This window comes from Miscanthus floridulus, unplaced genomic scaffold, assembly GCF_019320115.1.
Source record: "Miscanthus floridulus cultivar M001 unplaced genomic scaffold, ASM1932011v1 os_2305_4_5, whole genome shotgun sequence".
Taxonomy (NCBI): Eukaryota; Viridiplantae; Streptophyta; class Magnoliopsida; order Poales; family Poaceae; genus Miscanthus; species Miscanthus floridulus.
Window position 1 is genome coordinate 81,029 of NW_027098219.1, and position 13,992 is coordinate 95,020.

Here is a 13,992-nt window from a genome sequence, read left to right on the forward strand (position 1 = left end):
ACCTATTTGATATTAGAGCGAATTGCTACTCCATCCGTCCCAAAATACAAGATGTTTTGATATCTCTAAATTCATAACGTTTACTATAAATTTAGACATAACATATATCTAGATACGTAGCAAAGTTTACGAATCTAGAAAACCAAAACGTCTTATAATTTAGAACTAACTAAACGGCCTGTTCGCTGGTTAGTTTCTGGGCTGATTTGAGCTGGCTGATGCTGGTTTATTGTGAGAGAAAAACACTGTTGGCTGGCTGGTTTGGGCTGGCTGAAACCAACAAGCGAACAGGCTGAAAAATTAGCTAAAATTAGTAGTGCATCCAGAGCTAATAAATGGACTAATTTTTAGCTAACCTTTCAACTAGTTGATAGCCAACTATCCAGCTAATCTTAGCTAATTTAAATTAATTTTTAGCCCAACTAACAATTAACAACTAGCCTTCTCTCGTTCAAACATGCCTAGTCCTTATATTTTTTCTAAACCGAGTGAGCCTAGCAGAAATCGGTTAAAATAATACGCAGCAGCCAATTGCACTCGATCAAGAGAAGCGACGACTCCATCTCTGGTCTCCCACGCCTATAATCCCATTCCCCTCCTTCAGAGCCTTGCGGCGATCGAGATTCTTCCCCTCCTTCTCCACGTATATCCATCAGAGCAGCACAGACAAAAATTCTCCAGGTAATCTGCGATTTCTTTCACATCTCTCTTGATTCATTGGAATCTACTTCTTGCTCGTCGGGTTCATGATGCAGTGCGATCTGACATGCTTCAGTTTGGCTTGCTGCTTAATTGTGAGGTTTACTTGGGTGCAAGGGATGCAAGAATTCATCTGGTTCGTGCCTGAGAACGATAGTCAATAGTTTGATTTTTCTAGGATTGGGGTTGACTTTTAGGAAAAGGGAGAAAGAACTGATGATCGAAACCTTTTCGCTGGAACTTAACTGTTTCTTTTCTACCTTCATAGAATCTTGAAATTCTGAGAAGGCCCGCTTGTGAATATCTAGAAAGATACCTCAAGATTTTTGATCGGGAAATTTCAGACAAAAGATTAGGAAATGTAGCACTGCACTAACTAATTAGGATGGAGGATTAGTTGATTGGTCTCTTAGTTTCTGAATGCACAGGACATAGGTCCAATTCTGTAAAATCTACATTCAAAACTTCGAATTAGTAGTTTCCATAACTCCTACCTGAATTTTATCGAACAGCTGTCTATCTCACTCTACATTGATCTTTGATATACTTACCATTTCGCCGAAAGAACTCAAATCTTTTATGCTAACATCTGAAGGGGGAATGCAAACAGCTTGACTTTTGGGGGAAAGCATAGACGAGCAGATCTGTCTTTTTTATTTACCACAACGATTGAGTGGTTCCTGCTTGGATTGGAATAGCTAGACTTGGATATACATCGACAATCATAATATGCTTACTTGAAAGTATGTTCTAACAGTTTAACAGTATTACTAGTCATTTGTATTCATGCTATTTGTGCTGATACAATCTTTCTTTGAACTTGTTTTGGTAATGTCAGTATTGAATGCAATGGTGTCATATTGGACATGTGCAAATCTAGCTAGATGTCAAAGTGATAACAGCTACTCTCGAGAATATGATTCAGTCTATCTGCAATCTCAAATTAGTACCTTTTTGAAAAAAGATGTTAACATTAACAAGTTCATATAAATGCAACAATCAAGATATATTTCATGGAGAATTTAGTGAAATTAATTTGATGTGGTTGATGTTGGTGTATTTTTCTATAAACTTGGTCAAAGATAAAAGAAGTTTGACAGACGGGGGAGTATTGAGCTGCTTTTTTGTTTTTTGCTTACAGTGATCGCTTCTTATTAATTAATGAACTTAGCCAATGGCCGAAAATTCCTTTAACATATTTCTCTCATGACTCATGTGATCCATGTGACACTTTGAACAGCCATAAATATTGACTGTCCCTGCTTCTTTGCAAAAGAGAAAAGTTTGGAAAGGAAGAGAGATGGTCATTGACCTCCTAATATGTTTGAACTCTAGTTCAGCATTCCTTATACTTTGATGGAGTTTGTGGAACATTCATATAAATTTGTTCAGACTTTGTGATAATCATACCAAGAAATTCATTTGAAACTTCAAACCGACAGTGGCTGTGCCACAAAGTCATTTCTGACCATGTTCATCATTCTTTCGATCACTATATACTCTTTCTCAGATATGGCAAGCAAAAGGATTCAGAAGGAACTCATGGATCTGCAAAAGGACCCACCGACATCATGCAGTGCAGGGCCGGCTGGAGAGGATCTATTCCACTGGCAGGCCACAATCATGGGTCCTAGCGACAGCCCCTATGCAGGAGGGGTTTTCTTTGTTAATATCCATTTTCCTCCTGACTATCCCTTTAAGCCTCCAAAAGTGAACTTCCAAACAAAAGTGAGCTGATCTTATTAATATGATTTCCCTCTCCTTTTGATATTCCTTTATTCTGCACAAGTATTCAAACCTCTATTCTTTAGCCAATCGTCATGGTTGCGCATGACCTTGTTATTAACATACTAGGCAATACGTGTGGTCTGAAATTCATGATGAAAAGGCCCCATTCCAAAATCATGTCAAAACAAAATTGTGAAAACTCTTTCTCTGTTGTGCAAAATAAAACATGCCCAGTTCTTCTCTACATCACCATTTTATTTTCAAAACTTTGGTTTTTCTTCCTAATGTGAAGTAAATAGTTAAGATCATGCTGAATCCTTAAGTACTTGTTCTTCGTAATAAACACATTTTACTTGCTTCAGCAGTTTAGTAGAGTTATTTTTCTTCCTGAAATTTGGTACTAGTGACGCTTGAAACGCAATGGATAATGGATAAGTTGTCATGTGGCAGAGCTCAAATATGAGTACTTCCTAGCATCCTGAAGTTCAGATATGAAAGTGTCAGTCTGCAGCAATTGTTCACTGGCCTTGCTATATGCAACTGAAATCATGTTGATTCCCTTGAGTTTCTTCCTAAAGTTTTGTAGGCTAGAGTACAACAGGTTTCACAAAAATAGGTACTAACAGTTCGTAGTAGTATTTCTGATATATCAGGCTGAATGGTTGTAGTCTCATGCTATCAAAACAGCATGGAAAATTTTCTCTTAGTTATTAATCTAAAGAATCCGTCATTCAAGTATATCACCTTGATCGATACTATAAACTTGCATACTGAAACAATCTGAACTGTTCCACAATTCTGGTTCTGTTTAAAGCTATTTATCCTTCTTGCAACTAATTCAATTGATTGTTTCACTGAGAAAATACAGGTTTACCACCCAAACATCAACTCTAATGGGAGCATTTGCCTTGATATCCTCAAGGAGCAATGGAGCCCTGCACTGACCATATCAAAGGTCCTCCTCTCCATCAGCTCGCTCCTCACTGACCCCAACCCGGACGACCCCCTTGTCCCTGAGATCGCCCACATGTACAAGAACCAGAGGCAGCGCTATGAGGAAACTGCACGGGCCTGGACCCAGAAGTATGCAATGGGATGATTCTGTCTCACCGAACAATATTGCCACTGCAAAGGTCATCACGACGTTGTAAGAATTAAGTTGGTTGGTTTCCTGTCATGGGCACAGCAAAGATCATCATACCGTGTTAAGAGCCCAGATGGCTGTGTCAATTATATTAGCTTCTCAGAACAAAGTTTCTCTGTGTGTACAGTACTTTTGAAACTGGATAAGTCTGAGTTCTTCGCCAAAACCTTGGTTTATACTTTGTTCCCTGAATTGCATTTGTGGCCATGGAATTTGCATGTATAACCTTGTCAAGAAACCAGTAGCAGTTTGTATGTTGTGAAGATGTTATAATTCAGATGATGGCTTTGCTTCCCTTCTCCATTAACAGTCCAGTGGTCTTGAATTTGAGACATGTGGGTCTGCACTGTGTGACTCGAACGGAGTGGTCCTGGTTGCCTGCTGACAAATCGGACACACCCAAAATCCAATTTCTTCAGTTACATATTGTTACAATTGCAACCACTACTTCCAAATGGCTCAAGTTATTTACTGAAGAGGCTTGCAGGTCTACTGCCTTGCTGAAACTTTTGCATGTCTCATTGAAACTGTCAGGCAGTGGCGGAGCTAGGTTAGAATTCAAGGGGGGGCAATTCTAGTCTTGTGACTAATCACTAGTTATAGGCATAATCTTCTTTCTATATAACACAGCTATACAATTCTAGTGGAGGAGTTTGTAAGCTAAATTAAATATATCAATAGACAAATTAATGCATATGCAGTGTACTATGTGTTACCTGATGAGTGTAAGCTGTTGCAAGATGAACTCCTACTAATTGTCATTTGTCCTTCTTAAGTAGAACAAGAGAGCTAAATAGACATGTGGCCCCATTCGCGTGCCCTTAAATCCGACTTGATCCGCTTCTTTTTTTATTTGGAACAGTGTTTTTCTCTCACAAATTCCTCCAGCATTCCTCCAAACCATCCAAATTCCTTCAGAATTTCTCCAAGCGAACATAATAATATAAGTGAAATATTATAATGCAGTTGCATGCAAACAGGGGAAACAACAGCAGTACTCATTTGAAACGGCCAGATGAGTTAAACACAAATGCTAATTAAGTTTTGTAATAATGCGTTGAAATATACTCCTAGCATCATCAGGATGGAAGCAGCTAGACTAAAAAAAAAAGCTAATACAAGTTTAGTCGTGGCGTAGATGAATGCATGTAGCTAGGCCATGCAGTGATGCAGATGTGTATGCGTAGTTGTAACTTTCAAATGTGCATGTATGCTACTCAAGACACAGGCTCTCTTTGCAAATCTATCCCGAGCAAGGGGGGTCGGCGCCCAGGATGGCCCTAACGTGGCTCCGCCAGTGCTGTCAGGTACATCAATGTTGGTTGAACGTGACCATACTTGTTCTGCAACGCTGCTGCTTTCTGGTGTTTACCCTCTCCCAGCTTTCATCTGCACTAGCAGTAGAAAGTCATAGACTGCTCTTTCTTCTTCGAGATGGACAGAAGAGGTTGCGTCTGATGGCCAACCGGCCAGTTTGGTCTGTCTGTATCAGGTCACTTGTGGTATTTATAGCTGTTTTTTTTTTCCCGATCAACTAGTAGGAATGGAATCCCTTACATACAAGATGAGGTTAGTTATATGTTAGACCAGGAGGCAGGACTGCAGGAACCATGGTTGACAAGGCTGAATTTTGAATTACCCGATGAGAATTTTCCATCAGTACTTTCTCTCTTTTTCGGCCTGTTCGCTGGTTGGTTTCTGAGCTGGTTTGAGCTGGCTGGTGCTGGTTTATTGTGAGAGAAAAACACTGTTGGCTGGTTGATTTGGGCTGGCTGAAACCAATAAGCGAACAAGTTGTTTACCTGTAAAGACTAGTACAGGTCTTCATTTGGTATACCTGTAGCCAGCTCGCTGGGAAAAGCCTGACACTTGTGTACATACTTGTGAAAGGTTGTACAGGCACCCGTGGCCCTGTTCGCTTCTCTTATAATCCGTGTTTTTCAGCTTATTTTTTCAGTCGGAACAATATTTTTCTCTCGCAACAAATCAGCCGGAACAGTGTTTCGTCTTGTTTTTTCAGCGAAGCGAACGGAGCCACAGGCAAGATCATGCTCTGACAGAGGACAAACAGAAATCCAAAAACAAAAATGAAAAACAAATGTTGCGCACAAGACTATGTAGCAAACATATATACTAGAAAATTACCAAGCATCAGTTAAACAAACAACAGCAGAGAATTGCAATGAGACATGGACATTTGCAGGTAATCTGATGACCATCATAGAACCTAATTGCATCTGCAGGACGGCACCTCAAAGACCAAGTTACTTGAGTTGTATTGTATGCAAGTCTTCATCTTGAGTAAAAAATAAACAATGTATAGGCATCCCATCCGTGGCACTTGCATTTCTAAGCGTATCTCTACTGCCCAACTACTAAAAGATCCTAAACCCAAAGGAACACGCAAATGGTGTTTGACCTTTTCGCGACACTCACTTTACCCAATCAGCTGGCTGAGTACTATCTGTGTGCCTTTTTGGACGTAAAGGGCGCCCCAAATTGAGATCAGTGTGCATAGAGCGCCCTTTTATTAGATGTAAAGTGATGGTGACACCAAATCAAAAGAGATCAAAAACCCTGTGCCGGGATGCCAAAAGCAGTAGCCACCCACGGCATCCGTTCTAGACCGTCCAACGCGTGGATCAACGGTTCAGATCAAATGAGCAATGGAACTTACCGTAACCTATCGGACGTTCCGGACCAATCCGGCTCCGGCACCATAGGAGAAGGAGAGATGAGGTGACTGGCTGTCAAGATTTGCTGCTGCTGGTCCCATGGTTCATGTCGTTCTACTCTCCTGTACGTCGAAGAAGGTGACCAAGGCACGGGTCGTCATTGTCGTCTCCAAAGTCTGGATACTCCTGCCTAAATCACGTCGCACTTATCGGCCATCACACGCTTCTGACTTGATGCTCGACTATTCAACACGAAATGAGATTATGAATGAGATCCTTGACAACGAAAAAGGCGACGCGTGTGTGTGCGCACGTGCGGGCGGCCGCACGCTTGCCGTGCTGTCTTATCCTGGGTTAGCTCAGCTAACAGATACCAAATCCTTTTGAAACTACTGAAAGCGACGCTTGCCCCTCTCTCTGCCCACCTCATTTTTATCTGAAGAAAGGAAAGGCGTTTGTTTGGTCAGTGAGAAAGTTAGGGTCCTTCCTGAGAATTGAGGTTAAGGAAGCAACCCAGGTATTCAAGTCTGAAAAGATTTAAGTGTCCAGATCAAAATTAAATGGAGATGCAAGCACCACATTTTCAGTTTTCAGTTTTGACATACACGCATTGGAAGTGTGGATCATGTTTATTCTCTTCAAGGTTCAGCGTCCTGAGATCAGTCAGCTGCTCATTTCTTTCCAAGTGAATGCAACAGTAAGCTGGATGCTGAGACGATTGATAGATCGATTGATTATTATAGAGGCTGAGTACACAGTTCATACACGCAGCCAGAAAGAAGATGCACACAAGCCATGAATGCCTTATCTTCTCCACTTCTCCTGGTGAGGGTGAGGCTGAGTTTGTCTTTTCCACCAGGACGACAGGCAGGTACCATACCTACTACATCCATCACAGACCATGTCAGCAAAAGGAAAAGACGGCCATCCAGTTCAGGTTCAGGGGGATGCACAACTGATGAGAACCCTCATTCTGTTGCTTAGTTATGTCATCCACCACACCCAGCAATCATTCGACGAGCAGAGAAGCATAATTTCTTCTCTCTTTTTTTATCTGTACAACTCACTTTTCATGTGCTGTCAACAAAATCTACGGATCAGGTTCTGTCAATGCCCTCAGGCCTCAGCCAACATGCTATGCAAACTGTCAGTGTAACAGTTTTGTCAAACAGAGATAGCTGCGCTCAAGAAATTTACGAAAATGACTCACAAAGAAAACTTTGACTTTTCTAAAAAAGTGTATCAATTGTTGCAAATACTGCATATTACAGTAGGAAAAATTCAGATGTAGGCAACAAAATGGAGTCTGAGCAAAAACATTGATGCCGAAATGCTCGGAATTTGATTGATTTCCAAAATACACGCCGGTCTCTCCAACAGCAACAGGAGAGACCAGCTTTTCTGCAATTGTACCCTACCCATCTTCCCTGTTCGCATGCTTGTGTGCTATTTACAGTGACTGGAATCAAAATCACAACTTTTCCTACTAAATTGGGGGAGGCCACCTTTTTCCTAACAAGGAGGCAAGGATCTAAATAAAATGATTGAGCTAGCTGTTGTATTGTATCCCTCCAGAGAATCAAAATCTGCAAGGATCATCAGAAAAAAAAAATTACGTTGATTTCTCTGCTGATTCATCTATCGTCGATGAGTTGATCGAGAATCCATCGAGGAAGTCACTGTCGGAGTCAAGCTGCAGCTCTTTGAACATTGCCATCACCTGTATCATGGTTGGCCTTTGGTTTGGTCTGTCGTCCAAGCACTCGCGAGCGATCTTCAGATACTGGTAGAGCTCAGCTTCCCCTGACTTTGTGTTTGTCAGAGTAGGATCAAAGATCTCACTGCTTCTGTTTTCCTTCACCATCTGCTTCACCCAACCGACAAGATTGTTGTCTCCAAACTCAGTTGTGTCGATTGGCTTCTTCCCTGACAGAAGCTCCAAGAGCACGACACCGTAGCTGTATACATCACCCTTGGTCGTGCACCGGAAACTCTGGTAATACTCAGGTGGCACGTACCCAGGCGTACCTGCAAGTGTGCTCACACTCAGATGTGTGTCTAGTGCATTCATCAGCCTCGCCATCCCAAAGTCAGAGACACGGGCATCCAGGTTGCTGTCAAGAAGCACATTGCTTGACTTCATGTCCCGGTGGATGATGTGGGGGATGCAGCTGTGGTGGAGGAAGGCGAGCCCCCTTGCTGAACCGATCGCGATCTTCTTCCTTGCTGCCCAGTCAAGCTTCACACCAGCCTTGGCCTTGTCATGCAGCACCACATCTAGACTGCCATGCTTCATGTACTCGTACACAAGGAGCCGCTCATCGCCAATCTTGCAATATCCGAGCAGCGGTACAAGGTTGCGGTGCTTGATCTTGCCAATGGTCTCCATCTCTGCTGTGAATTCCCTGTCGCCTTGGCCTGTGAAATGGATCAGCTTCTTGATGGCAACGACGGTGCCGTCCTTGAGCTTGGCCTTGTATACCTCACCAAACCCACCTGAGCCTATGAGAGTCTCAGCACTGAAGCCATTGGTCGCCTCCAGGAGATGCGCAAAGGTGAGCTTCCTCAGAGGCTTCTCAAATGTCGCCACATTGATGCTTAGTGGCTCATGAACACCTGAAAGCTTCCAGCTTGACGTGCCAGATGTTGGAAGGCTTTCGATGTACCCAGTTCTCATCTCTTCAGTCTTCTGGTTCTTCCTGAGCTTGCAGAGAGTGACCAGCAGCAACAGCAGTATGAGCATGGAGAGCGCGATTCCAACAAGAATGCTTCCCCCAACGGTCTTCCTCCTTCCATTGGATGAAGCTGATGGCACACTTCCCTGCCCTGGATCATGACCACAGGGAGGTAGAGGGATGCCACAGAGGCCAGTATTGTTGGCATACCTGGATTGCGGGAACGTACTGAGCTGGCCAGTCAAAGGAATTGGACCAGACAGGTTGTTGTTGGATACGTCCAAATCAGCAAGGAAACTCAGAGTACCAAGGCCCGGGGGGATGCCACCAGTGAGATGATTGTTTGAGAGGTCAAGCGCGCCGACTAACTTGAGCCCTGAGAATTCATATGGTATTGTACCGCTGAGGTCATTGTGCCCCAGGTTCATGACTTCCAGAAACATCATGTTCCCAAGGCCTGCCGGGATTGTACCGGTGAGGCGGTTGTAGGAGAGGTCGAGGAAGATCATGCTCCCATTGCTGTGAAATTTGTAGTCCATTGTGCCGACGTATATCCTTGTGGATGGGCAAAGGTGCACGGTTGGGAACGCAGCCAGCCTCTCAGGCCGGATGCCAAAGAACTCGAAGAGCACACCAGCACCGGGACAGATGTTGCCGGCCTCGTTCCGCAGAAATGCAAACTGCTTCCCTGACACAATGCCCCCCGGAATAAGCCCTGTCTGGCTAGCCAACTCCGGTGGTATTGTGCCGGTGAAGCTGTTGCTGTTGAGGTCCAGCCAGATGAGGTTGATACAGCTGCCCAGCTCTGCCGGCACAGGACCAGAGAGCTGGTTTTTGTTGAGCTGCAGAATGGCAAGCTTCTGGAGCTTACCGAAGCCGTGAGGCACAGTCCCTGTGAGGCGGTTGCCGGAGAACGACACCCAGATGAGGTTGACACATCTGGTGATGGAAGGGGGAATGCCTCCAGTGAAGTTGTTGTAGCTCATCACCAGTGTCTCCAGCGTAGTACTGTTGGAGCAAAGCATGTCCGAGATCTCGCCGGACAGGCCATTCGCCCACATGACCAGGTCAATAAGCTTTGGCAGCACCACTATCTCCGTTGGAATCTGACCAACAAGGAAGTTGAAGCTCAGATCAATGGACTCCAGATTGACGCAGTTACCCAGCGACTTCGGCACTGTGCCATTGAGGTAATTGTTGGGGAGGAACAGCTTCCGCAGCGACGGCAGTGACGAGCAGAGATCTTCCATGATCTCACCCCCAAGCTCATTGGACCCCAGGTCGATCACCTCGAGCAATGGGCAACCCGCCGCCAGCACCGGCAGCGGGTTCTGCCCGGTGATGTTGTTGAACGAAAGCCGCAGCTCACGGAGCGAGGAGATGGTGCTGACGACACTGTCCACAAAGCTTCCCGAGAGCTGGTTGCCACCGAGGTCAAGCACCTCGAGTGACCTGCACTTGGCAAAGCTTGCCGGCAAGCCACCAACCAGCCGGTTGCTTGACAGGTCCAGCTCAACAATTCTGCCGCACAGCTGGCTGAGTTCATCCGGAATGGTACCAGAAAACTCGTTGCCGGCCAATGCCAGCCGCTTCAGCGAGGAGAAGCCAGTCAGGAACGTCGGGATCGGGCCACCGAGGAGCTTGTTCCCGGACATGTCCAGCATCTCGAGGCGGCCGCAGTTGGCGAGGCTCGGCGGCAGCTCGCTGCTGCTCAGGCCGTTGAAGGACCAGTCCAGCACCGTCAGGTTGGCGCAGCCGCCGAAGTCGTACGCCGAGACATCGCCGGAGAAGTTGTTCCCGGCGATGCTGAGGTGCGTCAGGTTCGGTGGCGCCGTGGCCATGAACCCCGCGGGCAGCGCGCCGGACATGTGGTTCCACGACACGTCGAGCACGGAGACCGCGCTGCACGGTGCGAGCTCCGGCAGCTGCCCCGCGAACTGGTTGGCGGAGAGGTTGAGGTACCGCAGGCCGTGGCAACCGGCGAAGGAGTAGTTGAGGAGGCCGGCGTCCACCAGGTGGTTGCGCGACAGGTCGAGCGACCGCAGAGACGGCGCGAACGGGAAGCCACCGCCGACGAGGGCGTTGCGCGACAGGTTCAAGGACTGCAGCGCGCCGCACGTTGCCAGGAACGCCGCGGGGAGCGTCCCGTTGAAAGCGTTGGACGACATGTCCACCTCCACGAGCGCGCACGGCGAAGGCGACGCCGCGGCGTGCGAGAGGTTGCCGTAGAAGGCATTGCCGCGGAGGTCGAGGCGCTGGAGCGCCGGGAGCGCGAGGAGCGCGTCGAGACGGAGCTCGCCGACGAGCGCCATGCCACTGAGGTTGACGGCCACGACGCGGCCGTCGGGCGCCGGCGCGCACAAGACGCCAGCCCACGAGCACGGCGCCGCCGCCGTGGCGTTCGCCAGCGCCCAGCCCGAGAGCGCGCCGCGCGGGTCGTTCGCCACGGACGCACGCCTGAAGGCAAGCAGCGCTGCCGCCTCGTCCTCTGGACCAGCAATGGCGGGCACCGTCACATGAAGCAGCACCAACACCAACGCCACAAAGAACCACGCGGCCGCCGTCGTGGAGGCGGACATGGCTCCAATTTGCGGGCTTCGATTTGTCGCAAGGAAGAGGAGAAGCACACAATGGAGAAGAAGGGCCGCCGGTTCTTGCGTCCTGCCGAATTCTTGGACAACTTCACATGACTGTGGAGCGGATGACCTCACTGCAAATTCGCACAGGAAATTCTCGAATCATTTTTAACAAAGAAGCAAAACGATAGAAGAGCACAAGGAATCTTAATTTGGAAGGGAAAGCGCCGTGCCAAGAATAGTCATACAGTTGCAAATGCGAAATTATCGGCACAAACTGCGCACCAAACCCCCGAGGTAGTTTTCCTCCAAAATTCAAAGAAGCCATGATGATGAACTATACCGGGAAGAAAACCAACTCTAATTTGGGACGAAAGAAACGAACCCAATCAGGTTGTACGAATATAAACCAGAGGACCAGAAAGCCACCAAAAAAATCAAGATTAATCAGGTACCCAAATGAACAACCAAACATTTCTTCAACCCAATAACAAACCCGAAACCACTACACTACTGGCACGAAAGCAAATCGAAGAAGAGGCTGCTGCTCACCTTGGCCAAGCGAAGAACCCAGCCCCTCATCAAGAATGAAGAACACCAGAAACAGACCAACCAACCTACTACTTCAGCAATTGGAGACGAAGACGCAGAGGGGAGGAAGAAGAAGGGGCAGAGGAGGAGAGAGAAGCAAAAGTAGAAGAGCACACACAGCGGCACTTGAGAGTATTTAAGTAGGACGAGGGAAAGAGAGAGAAAGGGCGCTACTCAGCTACTGAACCCCGCCATTGGCACTTCGGATTAACAAAACCTCGGCGAGCTTTGTTTGCTTGCGACGGCAATTAGCCCGGGAAAGAGGGGCCGGATTGTTTAATCAAAAAATTAATCCATTTGTCTAGAGGAGGCCGTGGAAGAATAATATTGGCTTGTTGCGAGGGGTAGGAAAAGGCGTTCCTTTCTCAGTTGTGTGTCTCAGCATCCGAGCCCGGTCAAACTTGGGATTTGATTCCCCCGAGCCCGGCTTTTTGGCATCTCCCATCCCATCCCAGCTCTCTCTCTTACCCAAACAAATTTAAACAAATTCCTCTATAGTTTTATCCTTTTAGGTTTATTACATTTTTTCCACTAAGAATTTGTCTTGGAGAATTATAGAGTAGTTTGTGATTTTTCTTTGTTGATGTGAAAAAAGATATTTCATTGTCTTGAGCTCTCTGTTTTTCTAGTAGTAGGAATTCTTCGGGTATCTTATTGTTTCTACGTGCACCTTTGCTTTGATGGTCTTAGCCCGTCACACCTTCTTCGTTTTTGTCACAAAACGACAGATAAAATGTGAAATGAAAATTTGTAAATTATTATATTCTAGTGAAGCGGCAAAATGCATTGCATACAAGATCATCGAACGGTTCTATCTATACGCCAAAATTGGTTTGTACACGACTCATGCTATCTTCATGTACCATTGCCTTACAAAACCTTAGCCATTGGCTACATTGTCATCTTTTATATAGATAAATGATATGGGCGAAGACGCTAGTAGATATTAAGGCCCTAGCTTTTGTTTGTAGAGAACAATAGGATCATTCGTCTGACATCCTCATCACAAATCAACAATGGGTATGTGGAAAAGCACTTTCACATTAGTTTTGTAAGGAGAACCATTGCTACATGAATGTTTTTTCCAAGGGACACTATTTAGATGCCATTGCTTTTACTACTATAGCAGTAGATTCTACAACTTCATAATGGAATCAGTTGGATATGAAGGCATTGGTTGCTGAAGGGTGCTACTCGAGTCTACTATAAATTATAAGTATGTATTGAAGGAGGGGAAATTGTGCTTTTCTCTTCAGTTTCATAATATGATGAGTAAGTATTTGAACCAATGTTTCTATGTGCACCTTTGCCTTAATGGTCTTAGCCTATCACACCTTCTTTGTTTTTGTCACAAAGCAATTATGTAGAAGATCATTGAACAATTCTCTCTACGCGCCAAAATTTATTTGGTTCATGACTTGTGCTATCCATGTGTCCCATGGCCTAACAAAACCATAGCCATGAGCTACATTGTTACCTTTTATAGAGATAGATGATGTGGACGAGGACAGTGCTAGATACTAAGCCCTTGGCTTTTCTAAAGAAAAAACAATGAGAATGTTCTCTAATTGAAATCCGCATCACAAATCAACAACGGGTATGTGCAAATGTGCTTTTGTCTTAGCTTTGTAAGAACCACTGCTACATAACGCTCTCTTGGAATGGAGGAAAATTTTCATGTTTCATGTGTTTTTCCTATGAAAATGAGTTTATTCATGTGACATTCTTGTACAATTCATGTGAAACTCATGTGTTCCAAAGGGGCCCTAAATGGTTTTTCTAGGGGGCACTCTCTGTTTGGATGTCCTAGCCCCTACTAAATGATTATTGTAGTAGATTCCATAACTTCATAATGAAATTTATTGGATATGAAAGGATTGACCATAGAAGGGTTGAAAAGTCTT

The 13,992-nt window shown here is 45.5% G+C and overlaps 2 protein-coding genes across 2 annotated transcripts; one reads left to right on the forward strand and one right to left on the reverse strand.

Annotated features, from left to right (window-relative positions):
- Positions 1–508: 508 nt before the first annotated feature.
- Positions 509–3,878, forward strand: LOC136534792 (ubiquitin-conjugating enzyme E2 5A-like). Its single transcript, XM_066527159.1, has 3 exons — positions 509–681; positions 2,210–2,427; positions 3,296–3,878. Exons 2-3 carry the CDS (start codon positions 2,212–2,214, stop codon positions 3,524–3,526), a joined length of 447 nt encoding a protein of 148 aa, XP_066383256.1. The 5' UTR covers positions 509–681; positions 2,210–2,211; the 3' UTR covers positions 3,527–3,878.
- A 3,652-nt stretch (positions 3,879–7,530) lies between these two features.
- LOC136534790 (brassinosteroid LRR receptor kinase BRL1-like) lies at positions 7,531–12,360 on the reverse strand. The gene is made up of 2 exons (XM_066527157.1): positions 12,050–12,360; positions 7,531–11,631 (listed from the first exon to the last, which is right to left on the reverse strand). The coding sequence occupies exon 2, from the start codon at positions 11,498–11,500 to the stop codon at positions 7,859–7,861; it is 3,642 nt and encodes a 1,213-aa protein (XP_066383254.1). The 5' UTR covers positions 11,501–11,631; positions 12,050–12,360; the 3' UTR covers positions 7,531–7,858.
- Between the last annotated feature and the right edge of the window lie 1,632 nt (positions 12,361–13,992).

Bases quoted from the DNA above. Each gene is read 5' to 3' on its own strand.
- LOC136534792 (XM_066527159.1), top strand. From the start codon at position 2,212: ATGGCAAGCAAAAGGATTCAGAAGGAACTCATGGATCTGCAAAAGGAC. The intron at 2,428-3,295 runs GTGAGCTGATCT...GAGAAAATACAG, and splicing joins AAGTGAACTTCCAAACAAAA to GTTTACCACCCAAACATCAA.
- LOC136534790 (XM_066527157.1), bottom strand. From the start codon at position 11,500: ATGTCCGCCTCCACGACGGCGGCCGCGTGGTTCTTTGTGGCGTTGGTG.